The following is a 21853-nucleotide window of genomic DNA, read 5'->3' on the forward strand; positions in this document are numbered from 1 at the left end:
TGTGTATATATATATATATATATATATATATATACACACACACACACACAGAGAACTTATTATATAATCACGTAATTCAAGAAAGGTATTTGAGAAATATATTTTCTGAGCTCTTGTATTTTATATGAATAGACAACTTGGCGGGAGAAGGAATTCTGCTGTTCAAATCTCTGTACCTACTGTGACACTGCTCCTGAAGTTCAATGATATGGAGAGGTCTGAAGCCACACTTATTCTTACTCCTTTGTAAGTGAACCATGTTTCTCTGACTCGGTGCTTGTAGAATTTTTCTCTTTATCCTTGAAATGTAAAAATGTTGTCAGAATATGTCAATGCGGGTCTTTTCCCATTAAGTTGACCTTGGAATGTGACAAGTGCCTTTAATCTGTGGACCAGGTCCTGTTTCAGAAAAGATTTTTTAACATTTTTTTTCTGATTGGGTCTAATGATTGCTTATTTTTGTTCTCTCTTGATTCTTCTTCAGAAAACCTGAAACTTACACGGCTCTCCTTTCTTTTTCCTCCAACTTATTTCTTTTTTAAAATTTCTTTTAACTTTTATATTGAAGCATATATTTTTTATTGAAGTATATATATATATATATATATTATTTTCAGATCCCTTTCCATTAAGTTTATTACAAGATATTGAATATAGTTCCCTGTACTATACAGCAGGACCTTGTTGATTATCTATTTTATACATAGTAGTTTGTACCTGCTAATCCCAAACTCCTGATTTTTCCCTTCCCCCCTCCATTTCCCCTTTGGTAACCATAAGTTTGTTTTCTATGTCTGTGAGTCTGTTTCTGTTTTATAAATAAGTTCACTTGTATCATTTTTTAGATTCCACATATGTGTTATCATATGATATTTGTCTTTGACTTACTTCACTTAGTATGATAATCTCTAGGTCCAACCATGTTGCTGCAAATGGCATTATTTCACTCTTTTTTATGGCTGAGTAGTATTCCACTATATATATATGTACCACATCTTCTTTATCCATTCACCTGTCAATGGACATTTAGATTGCGTCCATGTCTTGGCTATTGTAAATAGTGCTGCTATAAACATTGGGTTGTCCTCAACCTTATTTCTTGTCATGTACATCTCTTTTTTTCCCCTCTACATTCAAGTTTAAATATTACAGACTGTACTGTCTGCACTCTTTGTTGCATCCAATGTGAAACGTATTGCTTTCTTTGCAATTCTGCCTGCTCTCAGCCATCTCTGTTTTCAGCTGTACTTTCAGCTTATTCTCTGTTCTCCTAAATACCCCTTGTACCCAGTGAGTCAACTCCTGTTAAGTACATCAAGCTAAGGCTTTGAAAGTTTTTTTCTTATTTCCTCTGGAAAAATTTTTTTTTCTGTTTTTTTTTCTTCTGAGCCTTTAAGTCACTTTTCTCTGTGCTGCAGAATATTTGGGGGGATCTACACCAAATATTTTAAAATTATTTTCCATAAACAGTAAACACACATGCACGTATGCATGTGCACAACCACTAACCTGATCCAGAACAATATTTGGCTGCAGAATGGGTGCAGGATGTCCTCTTACCCTCTTACTGGTCATTTAGGTGTTTGTACATTGTCTTTTTTGGATCTATTCCTAGAGAGAACGCTGGAGTGCTGAACCCTGGGCCTGATTTCCACTGTCTTGTAAACATTCATCTCTTGTTTCTACTGGACTGAGGGAGGATGTTCCACTCCAACTGGCCAGTTGACTGACTGCTAGGTAGTCATAGGCAAGCTTTAGTTCTTCTTCAGTCAATGACAGGAGTAAAAATTGTACTTCAAGCTGCACTATTCTTAGGGCTCTTCCTCCCTTCTTCATCTTCCCTCTGTAAACATTTTCCTGAAGCTTTTACACATCTCAGCCTGCAAAGTGCTACTGTCTCTACCCATGTCAGCAGATGTATTGTGAAGTATGGTTTCCAAGTGGACGAAAGAGAGAACTGACAGGGAGAAGGAAGGGCATGACAATATCAGTCTAAAAAGAGTTCACATGGCTTTGGAATTTTTCTGTTTCTTGGCTAGTGGATAGAATGGGGTTGAGTCATAGTCTTTTCCCATCTTCTTCCCAGATTTCTGTGCTCCTCTGGTTCAGTAGGCTTCGTTTAGGATTATGACTCTCAACTCAACGTTCTCCTCCCTACAGTTAGTGGAAATTCCATAAAGATGTTAGCATTTGATTTCCTCTTATCCTTATTTTTCAGTTACCATGTAGATTTTTCTGGTTCATTTATTTATTTATGGTGATTTAATTTAAAATTTGGAATAAAGTATTTCACCAGAATGGCACATATTAACCCAGTTACTTGCTGAAGATTCACTCTCTGTGTGTCAAACACTCTGGTCATAAAAAGATGAAAGAGACCGTGCCCAGCCTTTGGAGAGCTAAGCCTTGTAAGGGAAAATGAGGAGGACCATCCAGGCAGAGGGCACTCCATGAGTGCAGCGGTGCTGGCGAGCGCAGTCTCTGGGGAGTGATGAATGATGCTGGAGTCTGAGGCAAATGGGAGAGGTGGTGAGGGATGGATGATGAGCTGCGACTTCATTGAGAAAGTGATGGGGATCCAGTCAAGAATTTTCATTTTGGATTTCAGAAGATGTATCTGTACTGTAGGGGAAAACAGATTGAAGGAAGATCTTAGGACACTGTCTGAGCTCTGACAAGGGCTGTTATCCTTTGAACAAGGGCAATGGCATGAGAAATAATGAGACAGTACAAAGTTAATGGATAATGTGAAAGTAACATTGTCAGGGCTTTACAGGTAGAGGATGAAGCCAGGAGGTGCAAGGAAGACTTAAAGGTTAGTCACCTCAGTGACTGGCTGGATGGGGCTAATAACTGTAATAGGGATACAGGGACAAGAAAGATGTGACGGGAAAGATCATTAATTCACCCTGGGGATATATTAAATGTGAGATACCTATGGGACTTCTCAATGGAGGCAGCCAGTAGACACATAGCTGTCTGAAGCCAAGAAGAGAATCGCGGTCTGGGATGGATCTACACTAGTGGCGGTTATGGCTGACGGAGAAGGCTGTGGATGTTTTCCCCAAGAGAAGGCAAATTCAGTGAGAAAAAAAAAGAGAGAGAGAGCTAAGAGGTAACACTGGGAAGCACCAACATCAAGGAGGGAGGGTAGATGAAAGAAAAACCAGCAAAGGAAGCTAACAAGAAACAGGAAAAAGAGATGTGTTGGGACCCAAGGGAGCAAAGAATTTCAAGGGTGGGGAGAGGGCTAAACTAGGAGTTTGGGATTAACATATACGCACTACTATATATAAAATAGATAACCAACAAGGACCTACTGTGTAGCACAAGGAACTATACCCAATATTTTGTAATAACCTATAAGGGAAAAGAATCTGAAAAATATATATATACATATATTTATATATTTATGTATAACTGAGTCACTGTGCTGTACACCTGAAAGTAACACATCGCAGCATTGTAAATCAATTATACTTCAATTTTTAAAAAAAGACAAAAATTTCAAGGAAGCAGAAAAACAAATGTTGAAACAAATAATAACTGAAAGTGCTTGTACAATAACACAAGTGTTTCTAATCAGAAAACTTTTCCATCTAATGAGAATTTGCATTAGGAAGCCTCTGCCTTCTGGGCTTTTTAGCTATATCAGGCGCAGGTTATCATCCAGCAAAGATTTGAGAAATGTAGCCTTTTTGTTTCACAGAATTTGTTGCAGTGATGAGCTGAGAGGTAACCCAAGAAGGATACAACTTTCCAAGAGCCTCTGGTCTTAGAAGACAGCAGTAGAGTTTGAATCCTGCCCTCTACGGGGCTTTGTGATACAGAAAAGTGGAGTCTGTTTCCCATTAGCTCTCCGAGCGCCATCATTAATCTAGTGGGCAGCAGGGTCAGCTCTAAGAATAACTAGCCATATACATGGTATGACATAATACTAAATATTCCTTTCCAATCAATTACTGAAAATACCTCCCCAGCGCCTACCCCTAAGACAGCCAAGGTGTCTGCAATTTCTCTAGTTAGAGAATTATTCTAATTCGCTAAAGCACTTAGATTCCTCCAGGTGGTTCCATAAAAACACTGAGAGGAGGAAAACATTAACTCATTATCAGCCATTAATATGTCAACAGAGAAACCTGTTCATCAAATGACTTGTTACTGTCTTAGGAAAAAAAGAGTTGCTATAGGGCATTGAGAAGACTTGAGTCATAGGGCGCTGCCTCTAGGACAGGGCTCTTGTAAAGAAGGAATACCATGTCACTGGGAATGGGAGATAGGATGCTGAAATAAGGGAAAGGGACAATGTAAAGCAGAGTTTCTCAGACTTTTTTTAACCCAAATTTCTCTTTAATAAATATTAAGATCTCTTATGTCGCTGTCCCTCCAGAACCCAAATTTCTCTTTAATAAATGTTAAGATCTCTTATCTTGTCGCTGTCCCTCTAGATTCTGATGTACTTCCCAAGGTGGCTGTGACCTCCCCTAAGAATCACAAATCTGTAAATCCCAAACAACCAAAAGAAAATGTTGCTGAACATGACTTCCTATAATTTGTGAAAACTATAAGGAAGTTTCTTAAAATTTCCAAATATAAATATTTCAATATATAATTATATTATAATACTGTACATGTTTTTCCAAAGACACATGTCCTGCCGGAGATCCTGACTTAACGTACCGTCTGCGCTACCACCACTACCCCTGTCACTAACACGTGCACTCCAAGACAGGCAAGAGGCAAGCAATTGGTCAAATTAACTAATATTGGCCATTTTTCCTCCCTGAGCTGGAGAGCATCATAGAAAAGAATTGTTATAGGCTGAAGCAAAACTTTAAACCAGAAAAGCCAGCCCATGTGGTAAGAAAATGCCTGAAAAGAGAATAAGGAAACAAGAATTTGGGATGGCCAAATACAGACTAATTCTTCTATTTTATGCTAATATTTACAACAGGCTTTATTGCTTAGATTGGGTTGTTGTGGTTTCACAAATGCCAAATTACTAGAAGAATAAGAATTTCTCATCTGTGTGTTGACTGTTTTAAATGTGTTGGAAAAAACTGCCAGTTGGATTGAGCTACTGCTATGGAAAGGGACTGTTGCTAGGGTGATGCCGTAAGACCCATAAAGAGACAGGAAACCCACAGGATGTAGACAGGAAATCCACAGGATGCCAATAGGAAGCAGAAAGGCCCCCTTCCTCTTCCGCCAGCCTCTGTCTAATGCCCCCTATTGGAAAGCCTCACAGGGAACCAGGTGGCAAAGGAAAAATGTGATTTGTCCTGGTTCCAACATCACAAAACACTGTAAAGGAAAGTGTGTTTGTAGCTGAGAGACAACAACCTACTAAATGGCACAAGCGGTAAGAGCGGAAGCATAAAAATTTGTTGGAAGACTATTGCAGTAATTCAGGAGAGAGATGATGATGGCTTGGACCAGGGTAGCGGCCGTGGAGAAGGTGAGAAATGGCTATAATATTTGAGAGAAGGTTCATCAGAATTGGCAGTGGATTTAATCAAATATAAGGTATGAAAGAAAAAGATAAGCTAAGGCGGACTCCAAGGTTTTTGAACCGAACAACTGGAAAAATAGAGTTTCCATTTTTTCAGATGGAGAAGATGGCAGAACCCATGAGTTTTAAAGGGGAAAAAAAATAGGAGTTCTGTACAGATTATTTTAAATTTGAAATTCATATTTGATATCCTAATAGATTAGCCAAGCTGAGAGTTGGGTATATGAGCATGGAGATAAAGAATTATGTCCTGGCTGCAATATAAATTTAGGAGTCATCAGAGTATATATAGTATTTAAAGCCATGAGACTGGAAGAAATCCTGTAGGGAATAAACAAATAGAGAAAAAGAAAAGTTATAGGGTAGATTCCTGGACCACTCCAATGCTCATAGGTTTAGGAGTTGAGATGCCAGGAAAAGCTACTAAGAAGCAGTGGCTTCTGAAACAGCAAGAGAATCAAAAGAGTGTGGATTTGGAAGCTAAGTGGAGAAAATGCATTAAGAGGGAGAAGGATCAAATGTGTCACATGGTACTAATAGGTCAAGTAAGATAAGAACTGACAATTAACAATGCGGAGTTAAAGAAATAACCCAAGAAAATTTCCCAAAGTGGGAGGCCATGCGCTTGCAGATTAAAAAGGTCCACTGAGTTCTAACATGATAAATGAAAATAGGCCAATAATAAGGAACATCATTGTGAAATTTCAAAATACTGGGGGTGCAGGAAGAGAAGGAGGTAAAGATAAGACCAGTTTGGAATGCAGGGGGAAACAGAAATCCAGGTCACATACAAAGATCAGGAATCAGAATGACATCACTTTTCTCAAAAGCAACTTTGGAATCTAGAAAACACTGGAGAAATGTCTTCAAAATGCTAAAAGAAAAGGATTTCCAAACAAGAAGTAAAATCCTACCAAAAATATCAATCAAGTTTGAGGGTAGAATAAAGATAATTTCAGACACACAAGATCTCAAAACTTTTAATTCCCTTGTACCTTTTCTTGGGAAGCCATTGGAAGATGTGCACCAGTAAAATGGAAAAAAAAATCCAAGAAAGAAGATGATACAGGTTATGTGAATTCAGAGATCAATACAGGTGAAAGGGGAAGGGAATCTCTAGGATGATGGTGAGGGAAGATTCCAGGATACCAGTCTTGCGCCTAGTAGGTATTAGAACACATGAGAAGGTTCCGAGACTTATTCTTTAAAAAGCTGAAATTGACTGTTTATACAGCTGAGTGTCATTTCAACAACTGGTCAAGATTTGGGAAGTTGTACTACAAAGAGGTACATTTAGAAAAAAAAAAAAAAAGAAGAAGGAATAAGACACGAATTAACTCCAGGCAGGAGGGATTGGGATTGTGGAGTGAGAGCAGGGATGTTTCTTTTTTCTCACTTCTATTTTCTCTGGAAAGTGGAAAGCAAGGTTATCACCTCAGAGAAGAGGGATGAGCAGGCGATGTTGGAAGTTTGAGAGAGAAGACAGCATATAATCATCTAGAAGTGGGAGAATGAATGGACTTGAAAAATGCTGTGGAACTGTCTACCAGTTCTTAGTGGCATATGAGAGAGCTGGTTTCTTTGGACTGATAAACTTAGCTAATGGAAGGTGAGAGCAGCCAGAAAGAACAGAAACTACTCCAATATGAGAAAAAAAGACACCAAGCAGAGAGTGTGGCTCACAAGCCTGAGTGGTCATTAAGAAGAGCAGAGGTCAACTCCAACGGAGAATTGGCAGGAGTGGTCTAGAGCAGGCGGTGCCCAGTGTAAGAGTATTCCCAAAACACACACTGCAGAAGTGGCTTGAAATAGAAGGTGATGATGCTGCCTCATTTGAAGGAAAGCAATTTGAAGAACTGAAAGAAGGTGTCACAGTTAAAATATCACATGGTAATTTGGCTGTGAGAATTGATTGTAAAAATGTGGAAGATAATAGAAGCAGAAAACCCAGTAAGGGGTAATCACAATTTATCCTGAAAATGAGTAATCAATTACCTTTTACCCAGATGGGAAATATTATACTAAGGGATGAGTTTAAAGCTACTACAACAAGCAAGTATTTAGTGATGGGATGCTTCTCTTTTAAACAGCTCCAAAAAAACAACTGGAAATAGGAGTGATGGTAAATTCAACTTTAATAAAAAGGTTTTCTGTATTAATTGCAGTGGCCTGGGTCTTTTTCCTGCTGACTCTTCGTGTTTCAGTAGTAATCTGTGGCTTCCTCTGTTTTTTGGTTTTGTTTTGTTTTTGTTTCTCTCTTCCATTTCCTCCTGCTGTCAGAATCTTGGTAATATAGTATTACAAAGTCATAAATCACTTTTTTTGTCTCCTCAGGAGTTTCACCCAATTGTCTCTTCATCAAAAATTCTCCCTTTCCCTTTTAAATGGTAAACTCTTTATTGGCCTCTTGGAATTTTCTCTTCTCTTCTCTCCCAGAGATAACAACTAAATATAAGCTGTGATAGCAACTATAAACCCCTAGGTGATAGTTCTCCAACTACTTCCCAGGAAAAGAAAAGAGAGTCTAAAATCCTAGGTTCAAGCCAATTCTGACACAATATCTGATTGAAGCAAATCACTTAACTTGTCACAAAGACTGTCACAGAAAAATCAGGATAATGCTAATACCCGCATTACTAGCCTCTCCATATGTCGCTCCTGTGTACATAATGGTTACACAATGCTTAGTGTTTCTTTCTTTTATGTGTCACTCTGCCTCCAAACATTCACTCTTTCTTTCTACCTAATTATTTTTATTTCTGGGTAATTGGCAGGTATTATTTATTTAAAAGAAATTATATTCCATCAGATCTAAGATGCTATCATATAATTTATCAGTAATACAGAAAAAAAGAATACTGCCAATGAAACTATGACTCGATGATTTTACAATAGTGCTAGGGACAGTCCTGCACTAGCCTCTTCTTGCTTTGACATTTCATTCATCCATTCCAAGGAACTGATCAATTTTTCCTACTTTCACATGCACTGTTTGACTTTTGAAATGGAGACGATCATTCTGCACACATCTTAGAAACTATTTATAATACTGCTTCATCTACTAGTGGGTATTTTCTTCCTTCATATTTATTTTGCTGCCTTACAAGAAAATATAGAGTTGCTTCCATCATTTCTCTGAAATAATTTGTTTATAAGTCAAATTGGCACCCCATTGCTGTTTCCGTGCCTTTCTTTACACACAATAGATATTCCATCATTATGGTTATATTTTAAATGTCAATCAAATTTAACATGTGCAGTACCCACAATGCACAAACCCTTCTCAGGCAGTGTCAACTATGCCTCAGCTTCTAACTGGTCACCAGAGGCTGTAAAAGGCAGCTCAGTCTCATAAATGCTATAATATGAAACTACTCCCCTGATCAAAAGAATATGTTATTTTTATCTTGTAAGCATCTCTTCCTTCTACCTTTCCCTTCATTAGTACTTGCAATAGTCTTTATCAAATATGTTATCTGACTCACCAATTTATATTCTTCCCATGTCAATAATTTACATCCTGACCCTGATCATTAAGATGCCTGTCCTCCTGGGTTGTTGTTGTGTGGGCAGGTGTGTGTCATATAGAGATACAGATATGAGAGCATATCCGGATATGCATTTAAGTTAAAATGCATATCACGATTTATAGATCCAATCAAACAGTAGACCTCTTATTTTTTTAAAAAGTTCTAGTAAACAAATTAAAGCAATTTAGTAACAGAAACTTAATAGAGACATGTTCTTTTTTTTAACATCTTTATTGGAGTATAATTGCTTTACAATGGTGCATTAGTTTCTGCTTTACAACAAAGTGAATCAGTTATACATATACATATGTTCCCATATCTCTTCCCTCTTGCGTCTCTCTCTCTCCCACCCTCTCTATCCCACCGCTCTAGGTGGTCACAAAGCCCCAAGCTGATCTCCCTGTGCTATGCGGCTGCTTCCCACTAGCTATTTTACATTTGGTAGTATATATATAGCCATGCCACTCTCTCACTTTGTCACAGCTTACCCTTCCCACTCCCCCTATCCTCAACTCCATTCTCTAGTAGGTCTGCGTCTTTATTCCCGTCTTGTTCCCTAGGTTCTTCATGGCCTTTTTTTTTTTTCTTCCTTAGGTCCACATATATGCGTTAGTATACAGTATTTGTTTTTCTCTTTCTGACTTACTTCACTCTGTATGACAGACTCTAGGTCCATCCACCTCACTACAAATAACTCAATTTCGTTTCTTTTTATGGCTGAGTAATATTCCATTGTATACATGTGCCACATCTTCTTTAACCATTCTTCTGTTGATGGACACTTAGGTTGCTTCCACGTCCTGGCTATTGTAAATAGGGCTGCAATGAACATTGTGGAACATGACTCTTTTTGAATTATGGTTTTCTCAGGGTATATGACCAGTACTGGGATTGCTGGGTCGTATGGCAGTTCTATTTTTAGTTTTTTAAGGAACCTCCATACTGTTCTCCATAGTGGCTGTATCAATTTACATTCCCACCAACAGTGCAAGAGGGTTCCCTTTTCTCCACACCCTCTCCAGAATTTACTGTTTGCAGATTTTTTGATGATGGCCGTTCTGACTGGTGTGAGGTGATTTCTCATTGTAGTTTTGACCTGCATTTCTCTAATGATTAATGACGTTGAGCATTCTTTCATGTGTTTGCTGGCAATCTTTATATCTTCTTTGGAGAAATGTCTATTTAGGTCTTCTGCCCATTTTGGGATTGGGTTGTTTGTTTTTTTGATATTGAGCTGCATGAGCTGCTTGTAAATTTTGGAGATTAATCCTTTGTCAGTTGCTTCATTTGCAAATATTTTCTCCCATTCTGAGGGTGGTCTTTTCGTCTGTTTATGGTTTCCCTTGCTGTGCAAAAGCTTTTAAGTTTCATTAGGTCCCATTTCTTTATTTTTGTTTTTATTTCTATTTCTCTAAGAGGTGGGTCAAAAAGGATCTTGCTGTGATTTATGTCATAGAGTGTTCTCCTATGTTTTCCTCTAAGCGTTTGATAGTGTCTGGCCTTACATTTAGGTCTTTAATCCATTTTGAGTTTATTTTTGTGTATGGTGTTAGGGAGTGTTCTAACTTCATTCTTTTACATGAGGCTGTCCCAGTTTTCCCAGCACCACGTATTGAAGAGGCTGTCTTTTCTCCACTGTATAATCTTGCCTCCTTTATCAAAGATAAGGTGACCATATGTGCGTGGGTTTATCTCTGGGCATTCTATCCTGTTCCATTGATCTATATTTCTGTTTATGTGCCAGTACCATACTGTCTTGATGACTGTAGCTTTGTAGTATAGTCTGAAGTCCGCGAGCCTGATTCCTCCAGCTCCATTTTTATTTCTCAAGATTCCTTTGGCTGTTCGGGGTCTTTTGTGTTTCCATACAAATTGTGAAAGTTTTTGTTCTAGTTCTGTGAAAAATGTCATTGGTAGTTTGATAGGAATTGCATTGAATCTGTAGATTGCTTTGGGTAGTACAGTCATTTTCACAATGTTGATTCTTCCAATCCAAGAACATGGTATATCTCTTCATCTATTTGTATCATCTTTAATTTCTTTCATCAGTGTCTTATAGTTTTCTGCATACAGGTCTTTTGTCTCCTTAGGTAGGTTTATTCCTAGATATTTTATTCTTTTTGTTGCAATAGTAAATGCGAGTGTTTTCTTAATTTCACTTTCAGATTTTCCATCATTGGTGTATAGGAATGCTAGAGATTTCTGTGCATTAATTTTGTATCCTGCTACTTTACCAAATTCATTGATTAGCTCTAGTAGTTTTCTTATAGCATCTTTAGGATTCTCTATGTATAGTATCATGTCATCTGCAAACAGTGACAGCTTTACTTCTTCTTTTCCGATTTGGATTCCTTTTATTTCTTCTTCTTCTCTGATTTCTGTGGCTAAAACTTTCAAAACTCTGTTGAATAATAGTGGTGAGAGTGGGCAACCTTGTCTTGTTCCTGATCTTAGTGGAAAGGGTTTCAGTTTTTCACCATTGAGGACGATGTTGGCTGTGGGTTTGTCATATATAGCCTTTATTATGTTGAGGAAAGTTCCCTCTATGCCTACTTTCTGCAGGGTTTTTATCATAAATGGGTGTTGAATTTTGTCGAAAGCTTTCTCTGCATGTATTGAGATGATCATATGGTTTTTCTCCTTCAATTTGTTAATACGGTGTATCACGTTGATTGATTTGCATATATTGAAGAATCCTTGCACTCCTGGGATAAACCCCACTTGATCATGGTGTATGATCCTTTTTATGTGCTGTTGGTTTGCTAGTATTTTGTTGAGGATTTTTGCATCTATGTTCATCAGTGATATTGGCCTGTAGTTTTCTTTCTTTGTGACATCTTTGTCTGATTTTGGTATCAAGGTGATGGTGGCCTTGCAGAATGAGTTTGGGAGTGTTCCTCCCTCTGCTATAATTTGGAAGAGTTTGAGAAGGATGAGTGTTTGCTCTTCTCTAAATGTTTGATAGAATTTGCCTGTGAAGCCATCTGGTCCTGGGCTTTTGTTTGTTGGAAGATTTTTAATCACAGTTTCAATTTCAGTGCTTGTGATTGGCCTGTTCATATTTTCTATTTCTGCTGGTTCAGTCTTGGAAGGTTGTGCATTTCTAAGAATTTGTCCATTTCTTTCAGGTTGTCCATTTTATTAGCATAGAGTTGCTTGTAGTAATCTCTCATGATCCTTTTATTTCTGTAGTGTCAGCTGTTACTTCTCCTTTTTCATTTCTAACTCTATTGAGTCTTCTCCCTTTTTCTCTTGATGAATCTGGCTAATGGTTTATCAACTTTGTTTATCTTCTCAAAGAACCAGCTTTTAGTTTTATTGATCTTTGCTATCATTTCCTTCATTTCTTTTTGATTTATTTCTGATCTGATCTTTATGATTTCTTTCCTTCCACTAACTTTGGGGTTATTTTGTTCTTCTTTCTCTAATTGCTTTAGGTGGAGGGTTAGGTTGTTTATTGAGATGTTTCTTGTTTCTTAAGGTAGGATTGTATTGCTATAAACTTCTCTCTTAGAGCTGCTTTTGCTGCATCCCATAGGTTTTGGGTCATTGTGTTTTCATTGTCATTCGTTTCTAGGTAATTTTTGATTTCCTCTTTGATTTCTTCAGTGATCTCTTGGCTATTAAGTAGTGCATTGTTTAGCCTCCATGTGTTTGTATTTTTGACAGATTTTTTTCCTGTAATTGATATCTAGTCTCATAGCGTTGTGGTCAGAAAGGATACTTGATACGATTTCAATTTTCTTAAATTTACCAAGGTTTGGTTTGTGACCCAAGGTATGATCTATCCTGGAGAATGTTCCATGAGCACGTGAGAAGAATGTGTATTCTGTTGTTTTTGGATGGAATGTCCTATAAATATCAATTAAGTCCATCTTGTTTAATGTATCATTTAAAGTTTGTGTTTCCTTATTTATTTTCATTTTGGATGATCTGTCCATTGGTGAAAGTGGGGTGTTAAAGCCCCCTACTATGATTGTGTTACTGTCGATTTCCCCTTTTATGGCTGTTAGCATTTGCCTTATGTATTGAGGTGCTCCTATGTTGGATGCATAAATATTTACAATTGTTATATCTTCTTCTTGGATCGATCCCTTGATCATTATGTAGTTTCCTTGTTTGTCTCTTGTAATAGTCTTTATTTTAAAGTCTGTTTTGTCTTTTATGAGAATTGCTACTCCAGCTTTCTTTTGATTTCCATTTGCATGGAATAAAAAGAACTGAGGAAAGTCTCAGAGACCTCTGGTACAACATTAAATGCACCAACATTCAAACTATAGGGGTCCCAGAAGAAGAAGAGAAAAAGAATGGGACTGAGAAAATATTTGAAGAGATTATCGTTGACAACTTCCCTAATATGGGAAAGGAAATAGTTAATCAAGTCCAGGAAGCACAGAGAGTCCCATACAGGATAAATCCAAGGAGAAAGACACCAAGACACACATTAATCAAACTATCAAAAATTAAATACAAAGAAAAAATATTAAAAGCAGCAAGGTAAAAACAACAAATAACACAGAAGGGAATCCCCAAATGGTTAACAGCTGGTCTTTTAGCGGAAACTCTGCAAGCTAGAAGGGAGTGGCAAGACATATTTAAAGTGATGAAGGAGAAAAACCTAAAACCAAGATTACTCTACCCAGCAAGGATCTCATTCAGATTTGATGGAGAAGTTAAAACCTTTACAGACAAGCAAAAGCTAAGAGAATTCAGCACCACCAAACCAGCTTTACAACAAATGCTAAGGGAACTTCTCTAGGCAGGAAACACAAGAGAAGGAAAAGGCCTACAGTAACAAACCCAAAACAATTAAGAAAATGGTAATAGGAACACACATATCAATAATTACCTTAAACGTAAATGGATTAAATGCTCCAAGCAAAAGACATAGACTAGCTGAATGGATACAAAAACAAGACTCATATATATGCTGTCTACAAGAGACCCATTTCAGACCTAGGGACACATACAGACTGAAAGTGAGGGGATGGAAAAAGAGACATGTTCTTATAATTCAACATGTTGATAGTCAATATAAATCCTGTGTAAAAATTCTTAAGCTGGTACTCCTTCTGGGTCAACCCCTTAATGTTTTATTCACTGGAGTGCAACCTACTCTCAATGGATCTGCATAAAAGTATCATGAAAAATTAGGCTATTCCAGTATTTACTAATTATGTACTAATTATTCTTTTAAAGTAACATTTGATCTGACCTGCTACTTAATGCTGAGGATTAGAGCTTCAGAGAGGGAAAGAGAAAGGAAAGAAACAAATGGACACTGATGTGATAACTACTCCATGTCAGGAGGTGGGGTCTTGTTGCCAGGCTCACTTCCACTGCTCCCAAGACAATGTTCCTGAAAAGATGCACAGAATGTTCTGACTTTCTGAATTCAGTACATAAAATTTGGGGTCCAAGCCAATCTTACTCAGATCTGGAAAGGCAGGAACACACACACACAAAATCAGGGCTTCATTCTATTGTCTGCTCTTCTAACTCATAGGGCTACTGTATCATCAAAGGGAGTTAACATTAGGAGAAAAGGTAAAATAATAAGGCTTGCTTTTAATGATTTTTTTCCTATTATAAAAGTTTGCAGCCAATTTGGAAAATGTTGATTTATTTCCTCAGGGATTTTCTATGCATATAGTTTTACATAGTTGAAGCATACGCATTTATATACTTATTTTTTCACTTACTATGTGGGCATTTTACCATTTGTTAAAATTATTCATGAATATTATTCCATAATATCATTGCATAATATTCCATCAATATGGACACTAGTTACAAAACCACTGATATATTTTTGTATGTCTAAAGAGTGCAAATGTTTTCAAATTATTTACAACATGATATGTGTGCTTGTACACACTAGGTTTTTTTTCCCTTTATTTTTAGGACAGATTTGTAGAAAAATTATAAAAGGTCTATTTTAAGTAATTTTTATTTATCAACTTTTCAAAGAATCGACTTTAGCATTTTAGATCCCCTCTGCTGTACTTTTGTTTTCAGGTTATTCTTTTCTGGGTTTCTGTTGTTGTTGCTGTTCCTTCTTTCAATTCTTTGGAGATCCTGGGACTTGAAGTTGATGCTGTGATGGAGTAAGTCTTGAGGGTCTTCAGGGAAAGACTAATGTTATTTTGAATGGGCAAGGGATATGAATTGTTGTGACCCAAGGCAGATTATATTTTCCAAAGATGACCACAATAACATCTCCTATCATACATATTCTTTTAAAAATGTGACTTTGACACTTCTCCTAACAACAGGCAGATCCGTGCTAGGACTCTTTCCTCTCAAAGCTGGGTGGGCCTTTGTGATTGCCTCAACCTATAGAATGTGATGGAACTGACCTATATGTCATTTCCATTGTGAGGTTATACAAATGTCACGACTTCTGCCATGTTCGCTTTGGACACTAGCTTTGGTGGAAGCCAGCTACCATACAAACAATCCCACTGTACTGAGGCTGGCATGCTGTGAGGGAGCCCAAACAAGCTCACAAGGAGAGACCACATGGAGATCCCTGAGACTAGATGGAGAAAGAGAGATGCCCAGCCAACCCCAGCTGCTCCAATCCTTCACCATTTCAACTCCAGTCACCGGATGAGAGATCATAAGCCAGATCTCCTGAGCCTGGTCCTTCCTGAATTCCTGACCCACAGAAACTGTGAAAGACACTAAAATGACTGTTGTTATTTAAGACATGGCGAATGATTTGTTATTGAGCAATAAATAACTGAAACAAGAGCTTTAAAACACTTCAATCTCTCCCTCCCCATTTAAGTGATGCTATCTTCCAGTACAGTCATCCCTTGGTATCTGCAGGGAATTGGTTCCAGGACCCAGTCCATGGATACTCACATCCGTTAAAGCAGGCTCTCCGTATCTGTGGCTTCTACAAATCATACGTAAAGATAATGTATAATTTTTATTTCATATGGGTGAGGTTCATTTAGATTTGTTTATATGTTTACCAATTTCTTTGCCATCCCAGATTTTCCTTCTAAAGTAACATTCTTTTTTCCTGAAATACATTCTTTAGAATTTCTTTCTGTGAAGGTCTGCTGATGGTAAATAATCTGTCTGTTTTTACAGAAAATGTTTTTCTTACTTGAAAGACAATTTGTACACACTCCTGTGTTGATAGTTTCTTCTCTCAGCATTTTGAAGATATTTTCCCACTGATTTCATTTTTTTTTAATTTGTATTGGAGTATAGTTAATTTACAATGTTGTGTTAGTTTCAGGCGTACAACAAAGTGAATCAGTTATACATATACATATATCCACTCTTTTTTTTTTTTAGATTCTTTTCCCATACAGGCCATTACAGAGTATTGAGTAGAGTTCCCTGTGCTATACAGCAGGTTCTTACTAGTTATCTGTTTTATATATAGTAGTATGTATATGTCAATCCCAATCTCCCAATTTATCTTCCACCCCCAATCCCCTGCTAACCATAAGTTTTAACATCTGTGACTCTACTTCTGTTTTGTAAATAAATTAATTTGTACCCTTTTTTTTTAGATTACACATATAAGTGATATCATATATTTATCTTTCTATGTCTGACAATCTCTAGGTCCATCCATGTTACTGCAAATGGCATTATTTTGTTCTTTTTTATGGCCAAGTAATATTCCATTGTATATATGTACCACATCTTCTTTATCCATTCCTCTGTTGATGGACGTTTAGGTTGCTTCCATGTCCTGGTTATTGTAAATAGTGCTGCAATGAACACTGGGGCGCATGTACCTTTTTGAATTATGGTTTTCTCCAGGTATATGCCCAGGCGTGGGACTGCTGGGTCATATGGTGGTTCTATTTTTAGTTTTTTAAGGAACCTCCATACTGTTCTCTATGGTGGCTGCACCAATTGACATTCCTACCAAAAGTGTAGGAGGGTACTCTTTTCTCCACACCCTCTCCAGCATTTATTGTTTGTAGATTTTTTGTTGATGGCCATTTTGACTGGTATGAGGCAATACCTAGTTGTAGTTTTGATTTGCATTTCTCTAATAATTAGTGAAGTTGAGCATCTTTTCATGTGCTATTTGGCAATCTGTGTATCTTCTTTGGAGAAATGTCTGTTTAGGTTTTCTGCCCATTTTTGGATTGGGTTGTTTGTTTTTTTGATATTGAGCTGAATGAGCTGTTTGTATATTTTGGAGATTAATCCCTTGTCAGTTGCTTCATTTGCAAATATTTTCTCCCATTCTGAGGGCTGTCTTTTCATTTTGCTTATGGTTTCTTTTGCTGTGCAAAAGCTTTTAAGTTTAATTAGATTCCATTTGTTTTTTCCCATTGATTTCTGACTTCCATTTTTACTGTTGGAAGAAGTCTGCTTTTAGTGTAATGATCATTCTTTTGCAGGTAATGTCTTTTTTCTCCAGCTGCTTTTAAAAGCTTCTTATTATCTTTAGTTCAATTTTACTAAAATGGTCTACGTTTGCATTTTTTAAAAATTTAATTCATGTTTGATACTTTGTTTCTTGTATTCATAGATTACATTACTCTTTAACTCTGAAGAGGTCTCAACTTTTACCTCTATTTTATAATTCCACAATTCCATTTAAAGAAAGACTGGACTGGTAGTCATTCTTATTCCAGTCTCCAAGTTTCTTTGTCTTGTCTTCATATTTTCTATATCTTTGTATCTAAAAAATTATTTGCTCTATTTTCCAGTTCACTGATTCTCTCTTCAGTTATGTCTAATCTGATGTCTGTCCATTTCAACAATTATATTTTCATTTCTAAATTTCTTATTTGGGGGACTTCCCTGGTGGTCCAGTGGTTAAGAATCTGTTTTCCAATGCAGGGGAGGAGGGTTCAATCCCTGGTCAGGGAACTAAGATCCCACATGCCATGGGGCAACTAAGCCCACACACTCTAGAGCCCGCAGGCCACAACTAGAGAGTCCCATGCTGCAATGAAAGATCCCACATGCTGCAACTAAGACACAATGCAGCCAAATAAATAAATAAATATTTTTAAAACAATAAAATAAAATTCCTACTTGGTTCTTTTTTAAAGCTATCTAGGTAATTTTGATATAATCTTGATATTTCAAAATTTTGAATTTTGATTCATATTTATTTTTTCTATAAGAATTTCATACTTAGTAATATATTTCATCTGACAATTTCAGTAAATTCTCAGGCGTGTCTATCCACAATTTTTGTTTACTTTTTATCTCTGAGGACTTTCAATATTGTGAATTTCAGTGTTTCCTTATGAGCTTATATCTGTTTGAAGGTGGTACTCTGAGAGCTTTCCTCTAGAAGAAATTTGTGTTTGCTTCTATTAGAAGCCATAGACTGCTAATATGACTTGGGACCACATTGTCCCTTATCAAGGCTTAATATGGGGCACACATTAACATGGTGAATCCAGGGCTTGGTCTCCTGTTCTCAGCTTTAGTATCAGAATTTTATAGTTCACAATGCTTGGTCTGGTTTTAGGTTCATGATTTTCTGTTTTGTGTTTTGGGGTTTTTTGTTTGTTTGGGGGAGAAGTATGCAGATACTCTTGGAGATTCCCTAAATTCGATGAGCCCAATAATGCATTAAAAATATGCTTTAACCAAGAACAAGATGTATTCCAACAGGAGAGTCCTCCTGAGTAGCTATTCTGGGTATTAATCAAAATAGCTTCTCTGGCCACAACTACATTATTTCATTTACATCTCTCAACAATCCTCAAGGTAAATAATTTTATTCTCAACTCATAAGGGGGAGGTTAAGTAACTAACTTTATATAGCTAGCAAGTATGAAGCACTTACTAGCAGTGGCACTAGAATTTGAACACAAAGTCTGTTTAAAGCCAAAACTTGGATAACTATTTCATCCAGACACAAACTCCATACAGATCTACACCCTTTTAGAGGCATCTCTTCTCTGTCTTCTCCTTGCTCTCTCTAGTTCCAGTTTTAGCATCTGCCTTTTAATTCCCTTATATCACAGCAGATGTTAGGCAGAATGGCTATCAGTGACTGCCAAACCTTGGTGCAAACACTGATAAACTGCTCTAAGTTTGGAGAGAAAAGAAAAAAGAAGTCAGCGGGCAGAAGAGATGGAGATGTTTAGGAACACAGTCTGAGGTATGAGTCATGTAGAATGTTAAAAAGAAGTTGTTATAAACCCTCTTTGGATCCAAGTCATTCTCCTCAAAGCTCAAATTAGTTTTGGAAAAGTACATCAATAAAATAAGCAATTGTTCTCCCAGATAATACCTCTACACTCCCAAGTGCCTTTAGTAAAATTAGAGGTGATAACCATTGGACAGTCTCTTTCACTTGTACGAAAAGAGATTACCCAGTTTCTACCTGATATTAGAAACTTCAAAATAAATATTTGGGTCTTATATCAAGTCCTTCCAGTCAACTAAAAGCTACACACTTACAAATTTAAAAGGTTAACTCCACCATGATTTGTACTCCATTTGTTCTGATAACTTTTTTGTTCCTTAATTTATGTCAACTTTTTTAAAAAAGAGGAACCAAGTTTTCCCTGCTAAGCATTTCATTAATACTGCTTTGAAATATGTTACTAAAAAATTTATCTTAGTTTAAGACCATAGAAACATTTTAACTGACACCAAAAAATTCATTAAATTTCCTTTTTAAAGACAATTTAAACCAGAAATTCAGTTTGAAGGATATTTAAAATATATATATTCACTTATTCATTCACTCCCTAAACATTTACTGTGCATGTCCTGTATGCCAAAAAAACATGCTGGGGTCTCAAGAGCACAGATAAAAGATTCTTGACCCCAAGCTGTTCACTACTACTGCCTCTAATATGCCCACATGGAAGCACACACTCAGAACACTGATGCTCTTTTTTGTGGCTGCATATAATAATCACTGCCCAAGCTGGAGCCTCAAAGCTCAAAATTAATATAATAACAGGACAATCAATTAAGTTCCAGTTTTTATTTTTTAACCATCATTTGCCCAAATATGTACTGAACACCTGATATGGGCAAAATGGCTAACTGAGTTTTCAATTCTATTGAAAAATTAAGAAACAAGCTTTGAGAACTGTAATCTCTAATTTTACTTGATAGAATGACTCAGTTTGGGCCAGTGAATTTTAAACCTATTGTGAGTAATGGAAGCCTTGGAAAATCGGATTTAAAAAATATATAATACACATACATAAAATTTTTAAAATAAATTTCAGAAGGGATTCCGGGTCCCCTGGACCCCCTTTATGGATTCCAAGATTACAGAATGTCTGTTGACTGGAAGCAACTTCAGGGTATGAGTTGTATTTTCTTCAACTTTGTACTCTCTGTCTCAGAGTAGATTTCAAAATATATTTGTTGAATGAGCACCTCTGTAACTTTGTTCTTGTGAAGCTCCCATTTTAATCTCCCTCTTCCCCCATGAGTTTCCAAATCCTCAAATTCCACATATGCACTTTTCTAAAACATTTACTCAAGACTAATCTGATAGCCTAAACAACTATTTTCCAAACTCTACTTTCATAATTTTCCCTTTTCCACTTCACAAAAGACATACCTCCTATTATCCCAAATATTATAATGATGCAGTGCCCCAGAGTGTAAAAGCCACCAGGCAACCAAACAAAGAAACATTTGTAAGGTACATCGTTTCTGAAGAAGTGACCCCTGAGAAAAAGCAAAAAGATCTTTATAAGAAATAGATGGAGGCTGTGCCTTATTTTATCCAGGGGACAAACTCTTGGCAACTCCTATACCTTACTTATATGTTGAATAATTAGAACTCAGAAGTGTGATGATCATATGGGGTTACATTTTAGCACTTAATTGAATAAAATGTAGTCTGCCTTTTTCTGACAGAAAGTCAACTCAACTTAATGAACTAATTTGACAAAGCACACTGGCTTTGCTATGAGGACATGGAACATCCAAAAAGCTAAATCTGCACTTCTGAGACTTTGACAATATGTATTTAAATATGCACAATGTAGAAAGCTCTGAAAGTTCATGCTTGGCAACAATTTAACTTCATGCCAAAAAAAATCAGGTAACTTTTTAAAGATCAAGGAAATAATGACGGATTTAAAAAATTCTTTTAAAGGGTATTTGAACAAAAATGGTTGCGGACCAATGGGTTAGAGCTGCTGCATGTTAATGAAGGGCAACCCTGTGAAGGGATCCTTGTTGGCATCCACCTATGAAACCCAGCAAAGGAAGGAAGAGGACAACAGCAGTGGGTGTGAAGATCCAACAGACTCTGCTGTCACATTAGAATAACTTCTCTAACCCATAAAAATGCAATCAGAAGTTGGATGAGACTGCAAAGCCCTTTCTAATCTGTGTCCCGGGCACCCTAACTAATCCTTTTGTTCTAGGTGCTGTCAAAAATAGTTCACTATATACCCATTGAACAACAATCTGTTAAGAAAATAGAACTCATCTTAAGTGTTCTTATTACCACACACTCAAAAAAACAGGGGCACAAGGAAACTTTTGGAGGCGATGGTTATGTTTATTACCTTGATGATGGTGATAGTATCATCGGTGTATGCGTATGCCCAGACTCATCAAATTATACACATTAAACATGTGCAGTTTCTTTTGTATATCAATTATACCTCAATAAAGCTGTTTTTAAAAACTGAAAATGTACTCTAGACAAGATATCCTAACAAAGGCTATAGCAGAGCCCCTTCTTACTGAGAATTTCTACTAAGTACATCAATGAATATTACCTTCTCTAACCTTATTTTTCCTACAGGCAGAATAATGTATACATTATAAATAAATAAATATATATATATATACACATTAATTATATATATATAAT

General features: G+C 36.8%; 1 protein-coding gene across 2 annotated transcripts in view; it reads right to left on the bottom strand.

Annotated features, from left to right (window-relative positions):
- The window catches only part of ST8SIA1 (ST8 alpha-N-acetyl-neuraminide alpha-2,8-sialyltransferase 1), a 152232-nt gene that overhangs the window by 28021 nt on the left and 102358 nt on the right, over nucleotides 1-21853 (bottom strand). Inside the window, exon 5 of one of the 2 annotated variants that reach the window (XM_029204629.1) lies at nucleotides 1106-2622. The exons of the other annotated variant lie outside the window; for it this stretch is intronic. Within the exon in view, the coding sequence (XP_029060462.1) occupies nucleotides 2583-2622 (40 nt within the window). The 3' untranslated portion in view covers nucleotides 1106-2582. Of the gene's footprint in view, nucleotides 1-1105; nucleotides 2623-21853 lie in introns of those variants that run through there. 2 annotated transcript variants of the gene reach the window in all.

Source organism: Monodon monoceros, unplaced genomic scaffold (assembly GCF_005190385.1).
Source record: "Monodon monoceros isolate NGI ecotype Baffin Bay Population unplaced genomic scaffold, NGI_Narwhal_1 Super_Scaffold_6, whole genome shotgun sequence".
Classification (NCBI taxonomy): domain Eukaryota; kingdom Metazoa; phylum Chordata; class Mammalia; order Artiodactyla; family Monodontidae; genus Monodon; species Monodon monoceros.